This window comes from Vicia villosa, linkage group LG5, assembly GCF_029867415.1.
Source record: "Vicia villosa cultivar HV-30 ecotype Madison, WI linkage group LG5, Vvil1.0, whole genome shotgun sequence".
Lineage (NCBI taxonomy): Eukaryota > Viridiplantae > Streptophyta > Magnoliopsida > Fabales > Fabaceae > Vicia > Vicia villosa.
Window position 1 is genome coordinate 11,789,884 of NC_081184.1, and position 24,432 is coordinate 11,814,315.

General features: G+C 33.9%; 2 protein-coding genes and 1 pseudogene across 2 annotated transcripts; all 3 read left to right on the top strand.

The window, feature by feature from the left end:
- The first annotated feature begins 364 nt into the window (after positions 1 to 364).
- Positions 365 to 3,328, top strand: LOC131604207 (uncharacterized). The gene is made up of 7 exons (XM_058876667.1): positions 365 to 584; positions 677 to 881; positions 1,132 to 1,222; positions 1,475 to 1,864; positions 1,954 to 2,058; positions 2,371 to 2,553; positions 2,636 to 3,328. Exons 1-7 carry the CDS (start codon positions 365 to 367, stop codon positions 3,326 to 3,328), a joined length of 1,887 nt encoding a protein of 628 aa, XP_058732650.1.
- Positions 3,329 to 8,552: 5,224 nt separating this feature from the next.
- LOC131606272 (uncharacterized) lies at positions 8,553 to 11,536 on the top strand. The gene is made up of 7 exons (XM_058878522.1): positions 8,553 to 8,772; positions 8,866 to 9,067; positions 9,318 to 9,411; positions 9,664 to 10,053; positions 10,143 to 10,247; positions 10,559 to 10,741; positions 10,824 to 11,536. The coding sequence occupies exons 1-7, from the start codon at positions 8,553 to 8,555 to the stop codon at positions 11,514 to 11,516; spliced, it is 1,887 nt and encodes a 628-aa protein (XP_058734505.1). The 3' UTR covers positions 11,517 to 11,536.
- Positions 11,537 to 16,782: 5,246 nt separating this feature from the next.
- On the top strand, positions 16,783 to 21,336 carry LOC131604208 (uncharacterized; annotated as a pseudogene).
- The last annotated feature ends 3,096 nt before the right edge of the window (positions 21,337 to 24,432 follow it).

Genomic DNA, 24,432 nt, shown 5'->3' on the forward strand with positions numbered 1-24,432 from the left:
ATTTGTTAATATTTTAAAATTTAGAATAATTTTTAGGCGTTGAGTTGGAGATATTAGTTGGATATTAAATATAGTAATTAACTAATTATAAAAAAAATAATGCGTATTTTTAAAATCTATATAAAAGGTAAGCTTTTCTACTCTTCCACACAAAAAAAAAATCTAATCATTAGTAATGAGTATTTGAATATAATATTTACAAATTGTCCACAATTGATTTTAGCATCAAATTTGAAAATTTTAAACAAATTCAAAACTAAGGTTGTTGTTTTTTATTGAGATAAGGTTCAGAATATTTTGTGTCTATTATATTGAAAAGTAACATTATTGTAATACCATTGTGCAGTTGTTTTGAGAGGAAGAAATGGAGAAAAGAAGAATATTTTTGGTGGTGCTTATGTTGTTGCAGTGTTGGGTAGCTATGGCAGATACTGAATATTTGAAATACAAAGATCCAAAGCAACCATTGAATACTCGAATTAAGGATCTTGTTGGTAGAATGACTTTGGAAGAGAAAATCGGTCAAATGCTTCAAATTGAGCGCACGGTTGCCTCCGCTGATATAGTGAACAAGTATTACATTGGTAAGTTTTTGTTAATAATATGATTATTCATTGTGAATCTCAACTGCGACGCCAAGGTTTATGATATTTAACAGCATGAAAAATTACTTCAGGGAGTCTTCTGAGTGCTGGTGGAAGTGTTCCTAAGGATAATGCAACTGCAAATGACTGGGTTGATATGGTGAATCGGTTTCAAAAAGGTGCATTGTCGACTAGGCTTGGAATTCCAATAATATATGGAGTTGATGCTGTTCATGGTCATAACAATGTTTATAATGCTACTATTTTTCCTCACAATATCGGTCTAGGTGCTACAAGGTAAAAAGATAACCATTATACTTATATTTATTGTTGTTCCATCATGGAACCAAAGTTATCGGTAAATGAGGAGCTAGAGCTTGATGCAGTCTCATTCTGAGCTTTTGATGTGATGGAAAAAGAGCTGACTTGCAATATTAGCACTTCAACGCTATTGGGCCTTTGCCTATTAAGTCTTGTAGGCCGTCCAGAACAATTATGTTTTGTTATGTTTCTTTGTATTGATGATTTAGTTTCTTTGAATCTACAGGGATCCTCAACTAGTGAAGAAGATTGGTGATGCAACTGCTCTTGAAGCAAGAGCGACCGGAGTTTCATATCTCTTTGCTCCTAGCATCGCGGTAATTAAGATAATCAAATTACATATATGTCAAATCGCACATTACCAAAGATAGTCGTTTGTTCAAATTCTTTTACGTTGTAGTATGGTTATTACCACTATTTTACAATACTGTTCTATCTTATAAGGGTCGTCTTTGAGGGTGTGTAAAATAGTGCCCCTAATTATTTCGTCACATTTAAGTTATGATTAACCAACACAGGGTGTTAGAAAACTTAAGACTGTCTTGCTTATAACGTATATGTTTGTATAGGTTTGTAGAGATCCAAGATGGGGTAGATGTTATGAAAGTTATAGCGAAGATCATAAAATTGTTCAAGCTATGACCGAGATCATTCTAGGATTGCAAGGTGATCCTCCTCCAAATTCAAAAAAGGGTGTTCCATATGTTGCTGGAAACAAGAAAGTAGCAGCTTGTGCAAAACACTATGTTGGTGATGGTGGAACGACAAAAGGAATCAATGAGAATAACACAGTTATAACAAGACATGAATTGCTTAGCATTCATATGCCAGCTTACTATGACTCAATTATTAAGGGTGTCTCAACCATCATGGTTTCTTACTCAAGTTTGAATGGACAAAAAATGCATACTAATTACGATTTAATCACAAGATTTCTCAAGAACACGCTCCGTTTTAAAGTAACACTTCTAAATCTCCCAATTCATATATCAAATATTGGTGTTTATCAGTATATGTATGCTTAAAAATTTGTGTTTAAATTTTGTAGGGTTTTGTCATATCAGATTTTTTCGGAATTGACAAGATAACTTCACCTTTTCATGCTAACTACACACATTCAATTGAAGTCGGAGTAAATGCCGGTATTGACATGGTAAACTATGATTTTTTTTCAATTTTGCTGAGTATCAGTTTTATAGTTAGGTATCAAACTTTTCATTCTGAAAGCTCTGTGTCCGCCCCTAGGACTGACTAATCTCAGGGACACCAATTTTACGATCCATTTACTGAGGTCACTTTTAAAGCCAGAGCAAAAGTTCGGTATGAACTGACCCAACACATGAATCGTCAAGAATCAAACTTGATATTCTAAAGCTTACAAACACTCACACTCTTTGCATATAAACCAATGATTTTTTACATATAAACTATGGTCTTTTTAATAGTAAATGTTGTAATTATGTAGGTAATGACTGCAGCTGACTTCCGAGAATTCATAGATGGCTTATCTTTACTAGTGAAAACAAATGTTGTATCTATGAAAAGAATCAATGATGCAGTGAAGAGAATTTTGAGAGTCAAGTTAGTAATGGGTCTATTTGAAAAACCATTGGCTGATTACAGTCTTGTCGACCATCTCGGGAGCCAGGTTAGTCGACTAACTTTGAGTTAAATATATTTTTAGTCCCTACAAAATTATAGAACTATATACATGCAACCTAATTTGACAGGAGCATAGAGAATTGGCTAGAGAAGCTGTGAGGAAATCATTGGTACTATTAAAGAACGGTGAAAGCGTTGATAAGCCGTTGCTTCCTCTTCCTAAAAAGACTTCGAAAATACTTGTTTCCGGAATTCATGCTGATAATCTAGGCTATCAATGTGGTGGATGGACGATTAAATGGCAAGGTCTTAGCGGCAACAACATTACTAGTGGTACGACAATTTTGAGTGCGATAAAAAATACAGTTGACAAAGACACTGAGATAGTCTATCAGGAGAATCCATCTCTCGAATATGTAAAATCAAATGATTTTTCATATGCGATTGTGGTAGTTGGAGAAACACCATATGCGGAAACAAATGGCGACAGTTTAAACTTAACGATCTCAGGTAATGGGGCAGAAACAATAAACAATGTATGCAGCGGAGTGAAATGTGTGGTTGTGTTAATAACTGGTAGACCCGTGGTTATGTTACCATATATTGACATAATCGAAGGACTTGTTGCGGCATGGCTTCCTGGTAGTGAAGGTTACGGTGTTACAGATGTTTTGTTTGGTGATTATGGATTTAGTGGTAAGCTTCCAAGGACATGGTTTAAGAGTGTTGATCAATTACCTATGAACGTGGGTGATTCTCATTATGATCCTTTGTTTCCATTTGGATTTGGTCTTACTACTCAAGGTCTTAAGAATACTTAGAGCTTATTAGTGCTTGAATTAGTTGGGTGTTGTGTCATATTTCTTGATTATATGAAATCTAAGTACAAAATTTTCCTAAGTTGAATGTTGTATCTTATAAGTGTGTCTTTTTAATCTATTTATGAAATAAAATATCAAATAAATTCAATAGTTTTCATAAGTTATCCAAATATGCCCTAGCTAGTAAAACGGAGCCCTAAAGGCGAAAAAGAGAATCAATCATGTCATATTCATATTTTCTACATTGCGATCAGAAATAATTTTAAATAAAAGTCTATCAAGTTATGTTCCCTCAATTTGGATATTCACATAATATTATAGTATATTAATCCAAAAGAAGTTTATCAAAGAAGCACCTTAGAGTTTATCTAAATTCTACCGCCATCCTTGCAATTAAATTGGGCATCCTTCAATTTTTTAATAGTGTTATTTTGTGAAATACAATGATAATGGCTAAATTTATGTAAATAATAATCTATTTACATTGCAAATTATAAGAAATTTTCATTCACTTTTTTTTTTTGGGGATTTGAGATGAATTTCCTGGATTTTAGATGAATGTTGATTAATGTTATGATGAAGATGATAAAGGAGAAGAGGGAAAAAGTTGAAGTTATATAAAAAAATATTATGTGTTAATAGTTCACTGTTACCTTGAGTAGACTATCAATTTCCATTGTTACCCACAAAAAATAAACATAAGTGAATGAAAATTTCTTATAATTTGCAATAAAAGAGATTATTATTTTAAAACATTCTCCCATAAGAACAAGTTAGTTTTTTTTTTTACATAACATTTTCTTCAATAATGACCTCTATCTCACGGTCAAGTGACTTAAATCTCTAAAGGATTTTTGCAAAACATCGCATAAAAGTACATATATGTTCCTAAAAATTCTGAGAAGCGTCACTGATAGTGAGAGACAAAGTTCATTACTTCACTTTATCGATATTTCTTTAAACCCTAACCCTAAAAACACTTCTAAATGAATTTCAATCACACTCTATTTAACTTTTCCTCTCCCGCCCTATTTGTTCCCTCCGATGAAGACTTCCGCTTCTACTACAACTTTCCTGAATTTAGACATCTCATTGAAGAAATTGCCAACACATCACATAAAATTACATATATGTTCCTCAAAATGCTCTCAGAAAAGCATCAAGATAGTGAACAATGTAACACCCTATTCCCCATCGCTATTTTAATTAATAAAATAAATCAGAGTAATTCAAAATTTCAATACAACACATCAAGAATAGGATGCTACTTTGTCATCAACCTTAAAAACACATATGCTCAAGTTCATAAAACATGGATACATAACACACTTCGGATAAACCGACAACATCGTTATTATAATCCTTCAAAACATCAACTTCTTTATTATTGCACCGGAAAAAAAAACATAACTATTCAGTAACATCTTTACTCATCAAAAGTTTCAATGATCATTCAAACAAAAGAGAGTTACACTACTCTCAAAATCTTTTACATAAAACAACAATGCAACAATCAAAACAAATAAACGTTCATCCCTCCCCGGTGTTACGTATCAGAGCATGACACCGACTTGACACGACGTCTAACCTCGCCTAGTGCTGATCACCTGCACATTACCTACGTAGAGGTAACATTCAAACAGAAGGAATGAGATATCAACAAAAATATAATAAAGGACATAATTATAAGCACATGACAGATACATCAAGTTAGATTCTAAGTTTAACAATCTATAGTCATGCTTCATAATTGATTATAAACACATTCACAACATCATCATCATTCATCATAAAACACACATCGGGTATATAATACCATTTCATCATCACATCATTAAACAAATCAAAGTGCAATGCAATGTTACTGACACGACATCATGCATGTGGTACCAAAATCTCCGCAAATGCCATATGTGGGCAATTGGCTAACTTCATAATGCCAAATAAAGGCAACGACTAACTTCGTAATGCCGATCCTTCATAACAACAATCATCTTCATTAATTATGAAATGCATGAAACAAACACATACTACGTCATCGTTATGCGATTACCAAACAGAGGTATTTAACACAATGCCACACAAGGCTATCAACATCAATATCATCGTAGAACAACACATGTGAGGCAGCCATACTTCTCTCGCATCATCTTGTAAACAACACGATACTTACCGAACAACGATATCCAACACAATTCCACACAAGGCAATCAACATCAATGTCATCATAAAACATCATATATGAGGCAGACACACTGCTCTCGCATCATCTTCGTAAACAACGCAATACTTCGTATCAAAACACATACTAAATCACTAATAATTTTGGATTTCTTCCCTCAAAATATTAGGCTACTGTTACGGAAATGATTATCAAAGGATAGGAAATGTTTTTAGCTTTCTAACGGTTTGAACAACGCCTCAAACGGACATCCGAGTCAAAAGTTATGGCTTTTTGAAGTTTTTAAGAAAAATTTCATTCCGACTCAGTGGAACCCGGTTCCCCCAAACTTGGAACCGGTTCCCATCCCCAAAATTCCAATTTTTCGGATACAGAGAGTCTGGGAACTCGGTTCCCCCAAACTGGGAACCGATTCTTGCTGTAGCAGTTTCAAGAAAACTCTATTTTAAGCTATTCCGAGTTTCCCCCTTCAAAATCCCAAAAACCCTATTTTCCCACACAAAAATCATCAAGGTTTTATGGATTTTTCATGGTAATTATCAGCATCATACATCAAATGCATCAAACCAAGCATCAAGATCACATCAAATGCATACAATTTCCATTAACAATGAACAATCTCTACAAATTGTCTACCCCCAAACCTAACATGCAATCATAAATTTTCCTACAGTTATATCCCTTGTATATAATCGGAACCCCACCCTTGCCTACAGCTATATCCCTTGTATACATGACAAATAATCATTAAAATAATTTAAGTAAAATTGGGGTGTTACAAACAACATTGTTCACAAATTCAAATTCACCACTATTTTCCACCTACAATATCCATTTTATTCCATTCACCATATTTCTTAAAAAGCTAACTCTAAAAACCTTTCTCAATGGACTTCAATCACCACTTTTTTTCCCTTTCCACTTCAACCATATATGTTCCCACCAACAACTACTTTTGTTTTCCCTATAACTTCCTTGAGTTCAGACATATCCTTTAAGAAATCGCTAGAAAATCACATTCAATGTTAAACCAAATTAGTTCCTAAAAATACATATGTGGTCTAGTTACATCTTTCCCCGCCGACATCGATGATGCTTGTGAATAAATTGTTAATGCAAATGACGATGTTCTGGAGCTTGTGGACGAGATTGTGGATGAGTTTCATAGGGTTCAAAAGGAGCAAGATATGTAAGAAGGAGAAGACATGTTTTTCAAATTTAAGAATGGGAAGAAAATAGTTGGTTATTTGGGTGATTAAGTGACTGGAAAGAAATAGAAAATTTTGTTTCATGTAGACACTCTTAAGAAACTTCAGTATCATTATAATGTTGTGTTGACAACTCAAATCAACCTTTTGAACATGTTTGGTTAAAAAATATGTTAAAATAATTTTTTTCTGTGTTTGAGATGAATTTTCTGGGTTTGAGATAAGTGTGATGATGAAGATGGTGAAGTAGAAGAGGGAAGAAGATGAGTTTATAAAAAAAAAATATTATGTATTGACAATTTATATTTATATTCAGTAGATTATCAATTTTCAGCCGTCTGATTTTACTATAAAAGATCAAATTGTTAAAATTAAAAAAAAAATTGGTGGATACACAATAAAATTGTCTCCCCTAAGATAATTAAAGTTAAGAGTTAACAAAATTGACTATGTTGGCTAATGGTATTGTTTTTAAGGACTAAAAAGTAACACTTATTAAATAAACGACCAAGGTGAAATCTTAAATTAAGTTAAGGTACCACGACACTAATTAGGGCTTTTAAGAAATATAGATGGTAGGAAATTGATAGTCTATTGAATATAACAATGAACTGTCAACGCATAGTATTTTTTTATAAAGCTCCATCTTTTTCCCTCTCCTCATTCATCATCTTCATCATCACATCATCAATATTTATCTTAAGTTCACAAAAAGGAACATAAGCAAATAAAAAATTATTATAATTTGCAATGAAAGAGATTATTATTTTAAAATATTGTCCCATCCAAACAAATTAGTATTTTTTTTACATAAAATTCTCTTTAATAATGACATATATTTCACGGTCAAGTGACTTAACTGTCGAAAGGATTTTGCCTATATACATCACATAAAAGTACATATATGTTCCTCAAAATGCTCTCAGAGAAACGTCTTTGATATCATTTATATATGTTAAAATTAAACAGTTTTTTGTGATTGATGAAAGGTATATTACTAAATTTTTGTGATGGATAGAGAAATTATATATATATATATATATATATATATATATATATATATATATATATATATATATATATATATATATATATATATATATATATATATATATATATATATATATATTAGCAAGTTAGTTTTGAATTTGTTTATATTTTCAAATTTGATGATCAAATCAATTATGGACAGCTTGTAAATATTCCATTTTCAAATACACATTAGTAATGATGAGATTTTTTTTAATAGTAGATAAAGTTACCTTTTATATTGATTTTACAAATGGTGGAGTTTGTTTTTAGTTTGCCTTCTATTTTTATAAACTCTAAATTATTTCATTATAAAATAGCAAGTACATTTAGGAAAAAAATTAATTACTATATTTATTAATGAATTACTCTCTCCAACTCAAATGTATCATTAAATGTTAACAAATTATATATATATATATATATATATATATATATATATAATTCGTTAATATTTTATAATTTAGAATAATTTTTAGGCGTTGAGTTGGAGATATTAGTTGGATATTAAATATAGTAATTAACTAATTATAAAAAGAATAATGCGTATTTTTAAAATCTATATAAAAGGTAAGCTTTTCTTCTCTTCCACAAAAAAAAAATCTAATCATTAGTAATGAGTATTTGAATATAATATTTACAAATTGTCCACAATTGATTTTAGCATCAAATTTGAAAATTTTAAACAAATTCAAAACTAAGGTTGTTGTTTTTTATTGAGATAAGGTTCAGAATATTTTGTGTCTATTATATTGAAAAGTAACATTATTGTAATACCATTGTGCAGTTGTTTTGAGAGGAAGAAATGGAGAAAAGAAGAATATTTTTGGTGGTGCTTATGTTGTTGCAGTGTTGGGTAGCTATGGCAGATACTGAATATTTGAAATACAAAGATCCAAAGCAACCATTGAATACTCGAATTAAGGATCTTGTTGGTAGAATGACTTTGGAAGAGAAAATCGGTCAAATGCTTCAAATTGAGCGCACGGTTGCCTCCGCTGATATAGTGAACAAGTATTACATTGGTAAGTTTTTTGTTAATAATATGATTATTCATTGTGAATCTCAACTGCGACGCCAAGGTTTATGATATTTAACAGCATGAAAAATTACTTCAGGGAGTCTTCTGAGTGCTGGTGGAAGTGTTCCTAAGGATAATGCAACTGCAAGTGACTGGGTTGATATGGTGAATCGGTTTCAAAAAGGTGCATTGTCGACTAGGCTTGGAATTCCAATAATATATGGAGTTGATGCTGTTCATGGTCATAACAATGTTTATAATGCTACTATTTTTCCTCACAATATCGGTCTAGGTGCTACAAGGAAAAAAGATAACCATTATACTTATATTTATTGTTGTTCCATCATGGAACCAAAGTTATCGGTAAATGAGGAGCTAGAGCTTGACGCAGTCTCATTCTGAGCTTTTGATGTGATGGAAAAAGAGCTGACTTGCAATATTAGCACTTCAACGCTATTGGGCCTTTGCCTATTAAGTCTTGTAGGCCGTCCAGAACAATTATGTTTTGTTATGTTTCTTTGTATTGATGATTTAGTTTCTTTGAATCTACAGGGATCCTCAACTAGTGAAGAAGATTGGTGATGCAACTTCTCTTGAAGCAAGAGCGACCGGAGTTTCATATCTCTTTGCTCCTAGCATCGCGGTAATTAAGATAATCAAATTACATATATGTCAAATCGCACATTACAAAAGATAGTCGTTTGTTCAAATTCTTTTACGTTGTAGTATGGTTATTACCACTATTTTACAATACTGTTCTATCTTATAAGGGTCGTCTTTGAGGGTGTGTAAAATAGTGCCCCTAATTATTTCGTCACATTTAAGTTATGATTAACCAACACAGGGTGTTAGAAAACTTAAGACTGTCTTGCTTATAACGTATATGTTTGTATAGGTTTGTAGAGATCCAAGATGGGGTAGATGTTATGAAAGTTATAGCGAAGATCATAAAATTGTTCAAGCTATGACCGAGATCATTCTAGGATTGCAAGGTGATCCTCCTCCAAATTCAAAAAAGGGTGTTCCATATGTTGCTGGAAACAAGAAAGTAGCAGCTTGTGCAAAACACTATGTTGGTGATGGTGGAACGACAAAAGGAATCAATGAGAATAACACAGTTATAACAAGACATGAATTGCTTAGCATTCACATGCCAGCTTACTATGACTCAATTATTAAGGGTGTCTCAACCATCATGGTTTCTTACTCAAGCTTGAATGGACAAAAAATGCATACTAATTACGATTTAATCACAAGATTTCTCAAGAACACGCTCCGTTTTAAAGTAACACTTCTAAATCTCCCAATTCATATATCAAATATTGGTGTTTATCAGTATATGTATGCTTAAAAATTTGTGTTTAAATTTTGTAGGGTTTTGTCATATCAGATTTTTTCGGAATTGACAAGATAACTTCACCTTTTCATGCTAACTACACACATTCAATTGAAGTCGGAGTAAATGCCGGTATTGACATGGTAAACTATGATTTTTTTCAATTTTGCTGAGTAGCAGTTTTATAGTTAGGTATCAAACTTTTCATTCTGAAAGCTCTGTGTCCGCCCCTAGGACTGACTAATCTCAGGGACACCAATTTTACGATCCATTTACTGAGGTCACTTTTAAAGCCAGAGCAAAAGTTCGGTATGAACTGACCCAACACATGAATCGTCAAGAATCAAACTTGATATTCTAAAGCTTACAAACACTCATACTCTTTGCATATAAACCAATGATTTTTTACATATAAACTATGGTCTTTTTAATAGTAAATGTTGTAATTATGTAGGTAATGACTGCAGCTGACTTCCGAGAATTCATAGATGGCTTATCTTTACTAGTGAAAACAAATGTTGTATCTATGAAAAGAATCAATGATGCAGTGAAGAGAATTTTGAGAGTCAAGTTTGTAATGGGTCTATTTGAAAAACCATTGGCTGATTACAGTCTTGTCGACCATCTCGGGAGCCAGGTTAGTCGACTAACTTTGAGTTAAATATATTTTTAGTCCCTACAAAATTATAGAACTATATACATGCAACCTAATTTGACAGGAGCATAGAGAATTGGCTAGAGAAGCTGTGAGGAAATCATTGGTACTATTAAAGAACGGTGAAAGCGTTGATAAGCCGTTGCTTCCTCTTCCTAAAAAGACTTCGAAAATACTTGTTTCCGGAATTCATGCTGATAATCTAGGCTATCAATGTGGTGGATGGACGATTAAATGGCAAGGTCTTAGCGGCAACAACATTACTAGTGGTACGACAATTTTGAGTGCGATAAAAAATACAGTTGACAAAGACACTGAGATAGTCTATCAGGAGAATCCATCTCTCGAATATGTAAAATCAAATGATTTTTCATATGCGATTGTGGTAGTTGGAGAAACACCATATGCGGAAACAAATGGCGACAGTTTAAACTTAACGATCTCAGGTAATGGGGCAGAAACAATAAACAATGTATGCAGCGGAGTGAAATGTGTGGTTGTGTTAATAACTGGTAGACCCGTGGTTATGTTACCATATATTGACATAATCGAAGGACTTGTTGCGGCATGGCTTCCTGGTAGTGAAGGTTACGGTGTTACAGATGTTTTGTTTGGTGATTATGGATTTAGTGGTAAGCTTCCAAGGACATGGTTTAAGAGTGTTGATCAATTACCTATGAATGTGGGTGATTCTCATTATGATCCTTTGTTTCCATTTGGATTTGGTCTTACTACTCAAGGTCTTAAGAATACTTAGAGCTTATTAGTGCTTGAATTAGTTGGGTGTTGTGTCATATTTCTTGATTATATGAAATCTAAGTACAAAATTTTCCTAAGTTGAATGTTGTATCTTATAAGTGTGTCTTTTTAATCTATTTATGAAATAAAATATCAAATAAATTCAATAGTTTTCATAAGTTATCCAAATATGCCCTAGCTAGTAAAACGGAGCCCTAAATGCGAAAAAGAGAATCAATCATGTCATATTCATATATTCTACATTGCGATCAGAAATAATTTTAAATAAAAGTCTATCAAGTTATTTACCCTCAATTTGGATATTCACATAATATTATAGTATATTAATCCAAAAGAAGTTTATCAAAGAAGCACCTTAGAGTTTATCTAAATTCTACCGCCATCCTTGCAATTAAATTGGGCATCCTTCAATTTTTTAATAGTGTTACTTTGTGAAATACAATGATAATGGCTAAATTTATGTAAATAATAATCTATTTACATTGCAAATTATAAGAAATTTTCATTCACTTTTTTTTTTGGGGGATTTGAGATGAATTTCCTGGATTTTAGATGAATGTTGATTAATGTTATGATGAAGATGGTAAAGGAGAAGAGGGAAAAAGTTGAAGTTATATAAAAAATATTATGTGTTAATAGTTCACTGTTACCTTGAGTAGACTATCAAATTCCATTGTTACACAAAAAAAAGAACATAAGTGAATGGAAATTTCTTATAATTTGCAATGAAAGAGATTATTATTTTAAAACATTCTCCCATAAGAACAAGTTAGTATTTTTTTTTTACATAACATTTTCTTCAATAATGACCTCTATCTCACGGTCAAGTGACTTAAATCTCTAAAGGATTTTTGCAAAACATCGCATAAAAGTACATATATGTTCCTAAAAAATTCTGAGAAGCGTCACTGATAGTGAGAGACAAAGTTCATTACTTCACTTTATCGATATTTCGTTAAACCCTAACCCTAAAAACACTTCTAAATGAATTTCAATCACACTCTATTTAACTTTTCCTCTCCCGCCCTATTTGTTCCCTCCGATGAAGACTTCCGCTTCTACTACAACTTTCCTGAATTTAGACATCTCATTGAAGAAATTGCCAACACATCACATAAAATTACATATATGTTCCTCAAAATGCTCTCAGAAAAGCATCAAGATAGTGAACAATGTAACACCCTATTCCCCATCGCTATTTTAATTAATAAAATAAATCAGAGTAATTCAAAATTTCAATACAACACATCAAGAATAGGATGCTACTTTGTCATCAACCTTAAAAACACATATGCTCAAGTTCATAAAACATGGATACATAACACACTTCGGATGAACTGACAACATCGTTATTATAATCCTTCAAAACATCAACTTCTTTATTATTGCAGCAGAAAATAAAACATAACTATTCAGTAGCATCTTTACTCATCAAAAGTTTCAATGATCATTCAAACAAAAGAGAGTTACACTACTCTCAAAATCTTTTACATAAAACAACAATGCAACAATCAAAACGAATAAACGTTCATCCCTCCCCGGTGTTACGTATCAGAGCATGACACCGACTTGACACGACGTCTAACCCCGCCTAGTGCTGATCACCTGCACGTTACCTACGTAGAGGTAACATTCAAACAGAAGGAATGAGATATCAACAAAAATATAATAAAGGACATAATTATAAGCACATGACAGATACATCAAGTTAGATTCTAAGTTTAACAATCTATAGTCATGCTTCATAATTGATTATAAACACATTCACAACATCACCATCATTCATCATAAAACACACATCGGGTATATAATACCATTTCATCATCACATCATTAAACAAATCAAAGTGCAATGCAATGTTACTGACACGACATCATGCATGTGGTACCAAAATCTCCGCAAATGCCATATGTGGGCAATTGGCTAACTTCATAATGCCAAATAAAGGCAACGACTAACTTCGTAATGTCGATCCTTCATAACAACAATCATCTTCATTAATTATGCAATGCATGAAACAAACACATACTACGTCATCGTTATGCGATTACCAAACAGAGGTATTTAACACAATGCCACACAAGGCTATCAACATCAATATCATCGTAGAACAACACATGTGAGGCAGCCGTACTTCTCTCGCATCATCTTGTAAACAACACGATACTTACCGAACAACGGTATCCAACACAATTCCACACAAGGCAATCAACATCAATGTCATCATAAAACATCATATATGAGGCAGACACACTGCTCTCGCATCATCTTCGTAAACAACGCAATACTTCGTATCAAAACACATACTAAATCACTAATAATTTTGGATTTCTTCCCTCAAAATAGTAGGCTACTGTTATGGAAATGATTATCAAAGGATAGGAAATGTTTTTAGCTTTCTAACGGTTTGAACGACGCCTCAAACGGACATCCGAGTCAAAAGTTATGGCTTTTTGAAGTTTTTAAGAAAAATTTCATTCCGACTCAGTGGAACCCGGTTCCCCCAAACGTGGAACCGGTTCCCATCCCCAAAATTCCAATTTTTCGGATACAGAGAGTCTGGGAACTCGGTTCCCCCAAACTGGGAACCGATTCTTGCTGTAGCAGTTTCAAGAAAACTCTATTTTAAGCTATTCCGAGTTTCCCCCTTCAAAATCCCAAAAACCCTATTTTCCCACACAAAAATCATCAAGTTTTTATGGATTTTTCATGGTAATTATCAACATCATACATCAAATGCATCAAACCAAGCATCAAGATCACATCAAATGCATACAATTTCCATTAACAATGAACAATCTCTACAAATTGTCTACCCCCAAACCTAACATGCAATCATAAATTTTCCTACAGTTATATCCCTTGTATATAATCGGAACCCCACCCTTGCCTACAGCTATATCCCTTGTATACATGACAAATAATCATTAAAATAATTTAAGTAAAATTGGGGTGTTACAAACAACATTGTTCACAAATTCACATTCACCACTATTTTCCACCTACAATATCCATTTTATTCCATTCACCATATTTCTTAAAAAGCTAACTCTAAAAACCTTTCTCAATGGACTTCAATCACCACTTTTTTTCCCTTTCCACTTCAACCATATATGTTCCCACCAACAACTACTTTTGTTTTCCCTATAACTTCCTTGAGTTCAGACATATCCTTTAAGAAATCGCTAGAAAATCACATTCAATGTTAAACCAAATTAGTTCCTAAAAATACATATGTGGTCTAGTTACATCTTTCCCCGCCGACATCGATGATGCTTGTGAATAAATTGTTAATGCAAATGACGATGTTCTGGAGCTTGTGGACGAGATTGTGGATGAGTTTCATAGGGTTCAAAAGGAGCAAGATATGTAAGAAGGAGAAGACATGTTTTTCAAATTTAAGAATGGGAAGAAAATAGTTGGTTATTTGGGTGATTAAGTGACTGGAAAGAAATAGAAAATTTTGTTTCATGTAGACACTCTTAAGAAACTTCAGTATCATTATAATGTTGTGTTGACAACTCAAATCAACCTTTTGAACATGTTTGGTTAAAAAATATGTTAAAATAATTTTTTTCTGTGTTTGAGATGAATTTTCTGGGTTTGAGATAAGTGTGATGATGAAGATGGTGAAGTAGAAGAGGGAAGAAGATGAGTTTATAAAAAAAAATATTATGTATTGACAATTTATATTTATATTCAGTAGATTATCAATTTTCAGCCGTCTGATTTTACTATAAAAGATCAAATTGTTAAAATTAAAAAAAAATTGGTGGATACACAATAAAATTGTCTCCCCTAAGATAATTAAAGTTAAGAGTTAACAAAATTGACTATGTTGGCTAATGGTATTGTTTTTAAGGACTAAAAAGTAACACTTATTAAATAAACGACCAAGGTGAAATCTTAAATTAAGTTAAGGTACCACGACACTAATTAGGGCTTTTAAGAAATATAGATGGTAGGAAATTGATAGTCTATTGAATATAACAATGAACTTTCAACGCATAGTATTTTTTTATAAAGCTCCATCTTTTTCCCTCTCCTCATTCATCATCTTCATCATCACATCATCAATATTTATCTCAAGTTCACAAAAAGGAACATAAGCAAATAAAAAATTATTATAATTTGCAATGAAAGAGATTATTATTTTAAAATATTGTCCCATCCAAACAAATTAGTATATTTTTTTACATAAAATTCTCTTTAATAATGACATATATTTCACGGTCAAGTGACTTAACTGTCGAAAGGATTTTGCCTATATACATCACATAAAAGTACATATATGTTCCTCAAAATGCTCTCAGAGAAACGTGTTTGATATCATTTATATATGTTAAAATTAAACAGTTTTTTGTGATTGATGAAAGGTATATTACTAAATTTTTGTGATGGATAGAGAAATATATATATATATATATATATATATATATATATATATATATATATATATATATATTAGCAAGTTAGTTTTGAATTTGTTTATATTTTCAAAATTGATGATCAAATCAATTATGGACAGCTTGTAAATATTCCATTTTCAAATACACATTAGTAATGATGAGATTTTTTTTAATAGTAGATAAAGTTACCTTTTATATTGATTTTACAAATGGTGGAGTTTGTTTTTAGTTTGCCTTCTATTTTTATAAACTCTAAATTATTTCATTATAAAATAGCAAGTACATTTAGGAAAAAAATTAATTACTATATTTATTAATGAATTACTCTCTCCAACTCAAATGTATCATTAAATGTTAACAAATTATATATATATATATATATATATATATATATATATATATATATATATATATATATATATATATATATATATAATTCGTTAATATTTTAAAATTTAGAATAATTTTTAGGCGTTGAGTTGGAGATATTAGTTGGATATTAAATATAGTAATTAACTAATTATAAAAAGAATAATGTGTATTTTTAAAATCTATATAAAAGGTAAGCTTTTCTTCTCTTCCACAAAAAAAAAAAATTAATCATTAGTAATGAGTATTTGAATATAATATTTACAAATTGTCCACAATTGATTTTAGCATCAAATTTGAAAATTTTAAACAAATTCAAAACTAAGGTTGTTGTTTTTTATTGAGATAAGGTTCAGAATATTTTGTGTCTATTATATTGAAAAGTAACATTATTGTAATACCATTGTGCAGTTGTTTTGAGAGGAAGAAATGGAGAAAAGAAGAATATTTTTGGTGGTGCTTATGTTGTTGCAGTGTTGGGTAGCTATGGCAGATACTGAATATTTGAAATACAAAGATCCAAAGCAACCATTGAATACTCGAATTAAGGATCTTGTTGGTAGAATGACTTTGGAAGAGAAAATCGGTCAAATGCTTCAAATTGAGCGCACGGTTGCCTCCGCTGATATAGTGAACAAGTATTACATTGGTAAGTTTTTGTTAATAATATGATTATTCATTGTGAATCTCAACTGCGACGCCAAGGTTTATGATATTTAACAGCATGAAAAATTACTTCAGGGAGTCTTCTGAGTGCTGGTGGAAGTGTTCCTAAGGATAATGCAACTGCAAGTGACTGGGTTGATATGGTGAATCGGTTTCAAAAAGGTGCATTGTCGACTAGGCTTGGAATTCCAATAATATATGGAGTTGATGCTGTTCATGGTCATAACAATGTTTATAATGCTACTATTTTTCCTCACAATATCGGTCTAGGTGCTACAAGGTAAAAAGATAACCATTATACTTATATTTATTGTTGTTCCATCATGGAACCAAAGTTATCGGTAAATGAGGAGCTAGAGCTTGACGCAGTCTCATTCTGAGCTTTTGATGTGATGGAAAAAGAGCTGACTTGCAATATTAGCACTTCAACGCTATTGGGCCTTTGCCTATTAAGTCTTGTAGGCCGTCCAGAACAATTTTGTTTTGTTATGTTTCTTTGTATTGATGATTTAGTTTCTTTGAATCTACAGGGATCCTCAACTAGTGAAGAAGATTGGTGATGCAACTTCTCTTGAAGCAAGAGCGACCGGAGTTTCATATCTCTTTGCTCCTAGCATCGCGGTAATTAAGATAATCAAATTACATATATGTCAAATCGCACATTACAAAAGATAGTCGTTTGTTCAAATTCTTTTACGTTGTAGTATGGTTATTACCACTATTTTACAATACTGTTCTATCTTATAAGGGTCGTCTTTGAGGGTATGTAAAATAGTGCCCCTAATTATTTCGTCACATTTAAGTTATGATTAACCAACACAGGGTGTTAGAAAACTTAAGACTGTCTTGCTTATAACGTATATGTTTGTATAGGTTTGTAGAGATCCAAGATGGGGTAGATGTTATGAAAGTTATAGCGAAGATCATAAAATTGTTCAAGCTATGACCGAGATCATTCTAGGATTGCAAGGTGATCCTCCTCCAAATTCAAAAAAGGGTGTTCCATATGTTGCTGGAAACAAGAAAGTAGCAGCTTGTGCAAAACACTATGTTGGTGATGGTGGAACGACAAAAGGAATCAATGAGAATAACACAGTTATAACAAGACATGAATTGCTTAGCATTCACATGCCAGCTTACTATGACTCAATTATTAAGGGTGTCTCAACCATCATGGTTTCTTACTCAAGCTTGAATGGACAAAAAATGCATACTAATTACGATTTAATCACAAGATTTCTCAAGAACACGCTCCGTTTTAAAGTAACACTTCTAAATCTCCCAATTCATATATCAAATATTGGTGTTTATCAGTATATGTATGCTTAAAAATTTGTGTTTAAATTTTGTAGGGTTTTGTCATATCAGATTTTTTCGGAATTGACAAGATAACTTCACCTTTTCATGCTAACTACACACATTCAATTGAAGTCGGAGTAAATGCCGGTATTGACATGGTAAACTATGATTTTTTTCAATTTTGCTGAGTAGCAGTTTTATAGTTAGGTATCAAACTTTTCATTCTGTAAGCTCTGTGTCCGCCCCTAGGACTGACTAATCTCAGGGACACCAATTTTACGATCCATTTACTGAGGTCACTTTTAAAGCCAGAGCAAAAGTTCGGTATGAACTGACCCAACACATGAATCGTCAAGAATCAAACTTGATATTCTAAAGCTTACAAACACTCACACTCTTTGCATATAAACCAATGATTTTTTACATATAAACTATGGTCTTTTTAATAGTAAATGTTGTAATTATGTAGGTAATGACTGCAGCTGACTTCCGAGAATTTATAGATGGCTTATCTTTACTAGTGAAAACAAATGTTGTATCTATGAAAAGAATCAATGATGCAGTGAAGAGAATTTTGAGAGTCAAGTTTGTAATGGGTCTATTTGAAAAACCATTGGCTGATTACAGTCTTGTCGACCATCTCGGGAGCCAGGTTAGTCGACTAACTTCGAGTTAAATATATTTTAAGTCCCTACAAAATTATAGAACTATATACATGCAACCTAATTTGACAGGAGCATAGAGAATTGGCTAGAGAAGCTGTGAGGAAATCATTGGTACTATTAAAGAACGGTGAAAGCGTTGATAAGCCGTTGCTTCCTCTTCCTAAAAAGACTTCGAAAATACTTGTTTCCGGAATTCATGCTGATAATCTAGGCTATCAATGTGGTGGATGGACGATTAAATGGCAAGGTCTTAGCGGCAACAACATTACTAGTGGTACGACAATTTTGAGTGCGATAAAAAATACAGTTGACAAAGACACTGAGATAGTCTATCAGGAGAATCCATCTCTCGAATATGTAAAATCAAATGATTTTTCATATGCGATTGTGGTAGTTGGAGAAACACCATATGCGGAAACAAATGGCGACAGTTTAAACTTAACGATCTCAGGTAATGGGGCAGAAACAATAAACAATGTATGCAGCGGAGTGAAATGTGTGGTTGTGTTAATAACTGGTAGACCCGTGGTTATGTTACCATATATTGACATAATCGAAGGACTTGTTGCGGCATGGCTTCCTGGTAGTGAAGGTTACGGTGTTACAGATGTTTTGTTTGGTGATTATGGATTTAGTGGTAAGCTTCCAAGGACATGGTTTAAGAGTGTGTCGCTACCGCGAAAATTAACAGAGTCGCCACTAGCATATTTATCCTGAAAAGGAAGGGAATGCCTGCAAACCACAAAACAAAACAACGGTCTCACGACCAGAGAAAAAGGGTAAGGGAGTCGGTTACGCGGGGGGAAGGTATGAGCACCCCTCACGCCCATCGTACTCGATGGTATCCACGCTTATGTCTAAACCTATGGGTGTGTAAGCAAATTGCGCTAATCTGGACTAAAATGCATGCAAAATGTAGGGAAAAGAAAGAGTTATGCTCGCACGGGCCCTACCCCGCTGCCTACGTATCTGTTTTGCAGAATCAGAGCTACCGTAGCTCGGCTAACTAATTTCTGTTTGTTTTGTGTTTTTTAGGTGAACGAGTTACATTCACACTCCGCTGCTCGACCTTTGGAGACTTATGCTTGGGAATGGAGCGGAAATAACAAGCTCTTAAGAAAAGAAAATCAAAGAGTGTGGTTTGTGTTTTAAAAGAATGCATGAGGAAGACCTAAGCTAAGGGGGAAAGCTTGCTACTTAATGTTATCATACAAAGGGTGCAAATCTAAGCTAAGCTAACAACCTACGAGAAAAAGGGGAAGCACACAATAATATCACACAAACGAGCATCCGCTCGTGAAGCAAACAAAACCAACGGTACTGACCGAATGGTAGAAAAGCGGTCCCGCCATAGCCAAGGGGAGCAGCTCAACCCAAGTCAACCAAGCATTAGACCTCGCGAAAATGATCGGGCCATAGACAAGAGGGCGGACCCCTCTCAGCAACCAAGCCGTCACGGATCGTAAAGGAAAACGGTGCGTGCGTACACCGAGCATCAACGTCGAGCGACGCGAGCTATAGGAAAGGCGGGGGTCCGGCTACATGAACCCTTTTCCTGACATACTCGATAACAAGATCTTGTGATGGTTCAGAAGCGAGCAACGCGAAGCGTGCGCATACTGAACAGACTCGATGAGACTAGGCGGGGGTTGATTACGAACCCTTGACCGCATGCCTTTCATGAGGACTTAACGGAGTGCCATATAGGACTTATTACACCGTGACTCCCTGCCGCAAAGCACAAATATAAACACACCAACACAAACAGAGCCTCTTTCGAGGGCTTGGCCAGATGCATGTCTAGGTCCTACTTCTCATGTTAAAGGATGATGCGAGAAAGCGATAAAGTGCAAGAGAAATAAAATGAAACGGAATCAATACCAAACGGATGATGATCCGTAAGCTAAAGCGAGGAGAGTGAGTAAACTAGGATCCCGCGAGCGAGCTAGCAAAAGCAACAGCAAACATGTCAGCACTCCGATTAGAATCCGCATAAGCAATCAAGAGTCGGCGCGATGAAAGTAAATCACGCGCCAACGTGTGCATCGGGCACAACGAATACCATACACCTGCAAGGGAAACAGAAATCCGGACAAGCAAGTATAATGATAAAGGATGCGTGTAGAAACGCGAATCAGAGAGAGGATAAATGTCGTGTCCCGCAAATAAAGCGGAACACGAGAGCGGGCATCGACCAGAGCCTCCATGTTGCCTTGCATACTAGTACACACGTTAGAGATAACAAGACACCGCAATCGGAAATTTGACATTAACACACTTTTTAAACATAAATCAAACGAAAGTAAGATAACAACTAGAAATACCACTCAAATGTTGGTCAAATATGTACACAGGTATTATGAAAACCAAAGCAAGTATTTACAAGTCAAAAGGTACACCGAAACGGTAAAATCGGGTAAAGACGATAAAAACTAAACTTGTCGGAATCGAACCAAAATTTCATGGTAAGCTAAAGATATGTCAAGGAACTCAAATATGCAGTCGGAATTTATTAAATCGGCCCGGAGGCACGACTTTCGAAACGGGACAGTAGCAAAAACGGTAAAAAAAGTCATCCAAAACCGAAAATAAACCTCACTAACAGCTCCAAAAATATTATTCTACTTGAGAAACATTATTCATACTTGCAAAAATTCAAAGCGATAAGAAAAATATGACAAATTCAACGAAAGCCGACGCGTCGCGTCCATTTGCGAAATTTAGAAAGAAAAAGAAAAAAAAAAAGAAGATAGCATGCATGTCATAACAGAAAAATTCAGCACTTAATAGCATCAATTAATCATTCAAATAAACTCCATTTCCACCTTGTATCAACAACTTAATCACAAGCCAAATGCACAGCAATTTCCTTTAATTTCTACACTTTTCATGAGTCAAAATAATGATGAAATGCACCAACAACTACACAACCAGAATTCTGCATTATTCATGTTCAACACAGTCCCAACTAACCTCAAAAATCATACCATATGCAACAAACAACAACTAAAAATTCAACTATACTTTGTTCATATTTTCCTAAGCACTTTTATGAAACAAACACTCAAAGATTAACACTATATTCCACATGAACCAGCAAGTTTTCAAGACTTAGCACATCTATGAACACACTAACAATAACACTCATGAGCAATCCGAACTATGAGTCCAACAACAAGTATAGCACTTAAACTCTCTAAACTCCATGGAAAATTCAGCATTATATTTATCCAAGAATCACTTCCAAATGCATGATCAAGTATCAAATTAACAAGTCTATGTCACCAGTATGCTCCACAATTGAATTTCAACAAGCTTCAATTCTAAAAATCAACATTAACACATTTAATCAACACCGCCACAACATCAAGCTCATGGCATTAATTATAATCAAGGAAACACAACTCTCCTAATCGGTTCAACAAGAATCTAGTGTACATCAATTAAGTTCATGATCATTTGAAACATATCATCAATACTAGTCAACACTAACTCTCATATTTAAATCAATTCAACATAAACATCATCAACAATCACTCATCATTAGCACATAACAACTATACTTGAATTCACTCTCAATACTAGTACCAACAACTATCAACATCATTTTATCATGCTCATGTCAAGAATCATGCTCACATACCAACAACAACAAGCTCTATCATTGAAAATTCAGCAACTATTTACTTAATCAACCACACATCAGCACACATCTCACAATTTAGAACACAAAAATCTCATAGCCAATTAATCAAGCACTTAGAGTGCACATTCAAGTATAAGAATATGTTAACAACAACAGTCCTCATCATCCATGAATATTCACAATAATCATCAACAGTCCAAGATTCATGTTCAATTATCAATTATTAATCAACATCAATGTTCATGAATCAAGCGACAGTCACCAACAAGCAACACGTTCATTTTCATTAACACTTTTTATTCAACTCAATTTCCATGATCCTTGTTACGAACAATCAACAACAAGCAATTGTAATCAATTTCATAGCATCCAGCAAATAGGAACAAGAGGATTACCAAGAGTATGAAGAGGAAAAGAAGAAGAGATCACCAACGACGCGATACGAAGGGAGGTGGTCGGTGACGGTGCGACGCGCGGAGAGCGGAGGGAGCGACTGTTGGGGCTGTTCGTGGCGCAAGCAAAGAGAAAGGAAGAAGATCCTTGGAGCTTTGATGATTTTGTTCTTCAATATTCTTGATGATTCTTGATATTCATAGAAGAATTTTGGTGATTTTGTAGTTTTTGGTTCTAGGAATTTGAGAGAAAATAAAGAGGGAGTGTGATTTTGTAGTTTTTGGTTCTAGGAATTTGAGAGAAAATAAAGAGGGAGTTTTTGAATATTTTGGGTGAAGTGAAGTTATGAGAAAAAAGGAGGGAAAATTGTTTATATAGGGTAAGTGGTGAAATGTCAAAAATGCCCCCGACGTATCTCTTTTTGCTTATTTTCGGGGAAATGTGACTCGATGCAAAATCCGGAAACGGGACCAACGTCATCTCGAAGATGACTAAATTTGTGACTCGTAGCCGCGAGAATCGTCTCAATCCGACAAACGGTGAGGAAATTATGCGCGTTTGAATGACGAGAAAAATCGGTTCATCTGGTGCGACTGTGCAGAATTTTGTGCGTACCGCTCAAAGAACTCGATAAAACTCATCCTTCGGCTCGAAATCTGAACAAGCACGTGTGACAAAGAATCGAAGCTAACGAAATTTCTGAAAAAATGCCGCCGGAATGGACTTCATACGATAAAAATCGAAGAAGTTATGAATTTTCAAACTTGGCGCGACATACCCGAAAATGCACTTTTTACCGAAAGATTACAATGTTCTTCAAAATGCTGGGAGTTTTCAGTGCATAATCGGTCTTCGGTCCGAACATATGAAATCTCGGTAATGATGACACGGAGCTCTAGTTAAATTTTCGAGGGAATCGGATGAGCGGATTGTGAGATATGAATTTTTTATTGTCCGAAAACCTGCGGTTCAGCACCATTTTTCACCGTGAAATCTCCAGAAATTTATAAATCTGACAACCTTCCTCAAAGAATTGGCTTTCGAACCAAACACGAAAGTTGTAGATATCGTCGAAACAGTCGGGGATACGCGGGAACTCAGCTCATATCATCTTCCAGATAGGACTTATGAATTTTCTCGTATTTCACTATATAAACCACATTTCACACCATATCTTCTTAAATCTCTTTATTATTTTTTCTCCAATTTGAATGACGAAATAAACGTCATTATTAACTTATAGCTCAAATAAAGAGGGCAAATTTTGGGGTGCAACAGCTGCCCCTATTCAAACTTCTTGAACCTGACGGGTGAGAAACGAAAGTTTCGAACCGTTGAGGTGGAAGGAGATTGAATACCAGAATGAACTCGAAAATTTGCGCTCTTGATCAATAGAAGATTCCATCTTGCAATAAGAAGGAATGTACCACCCCGCAGACGAGGAGAAAAAACTTCAATTGACCTGGA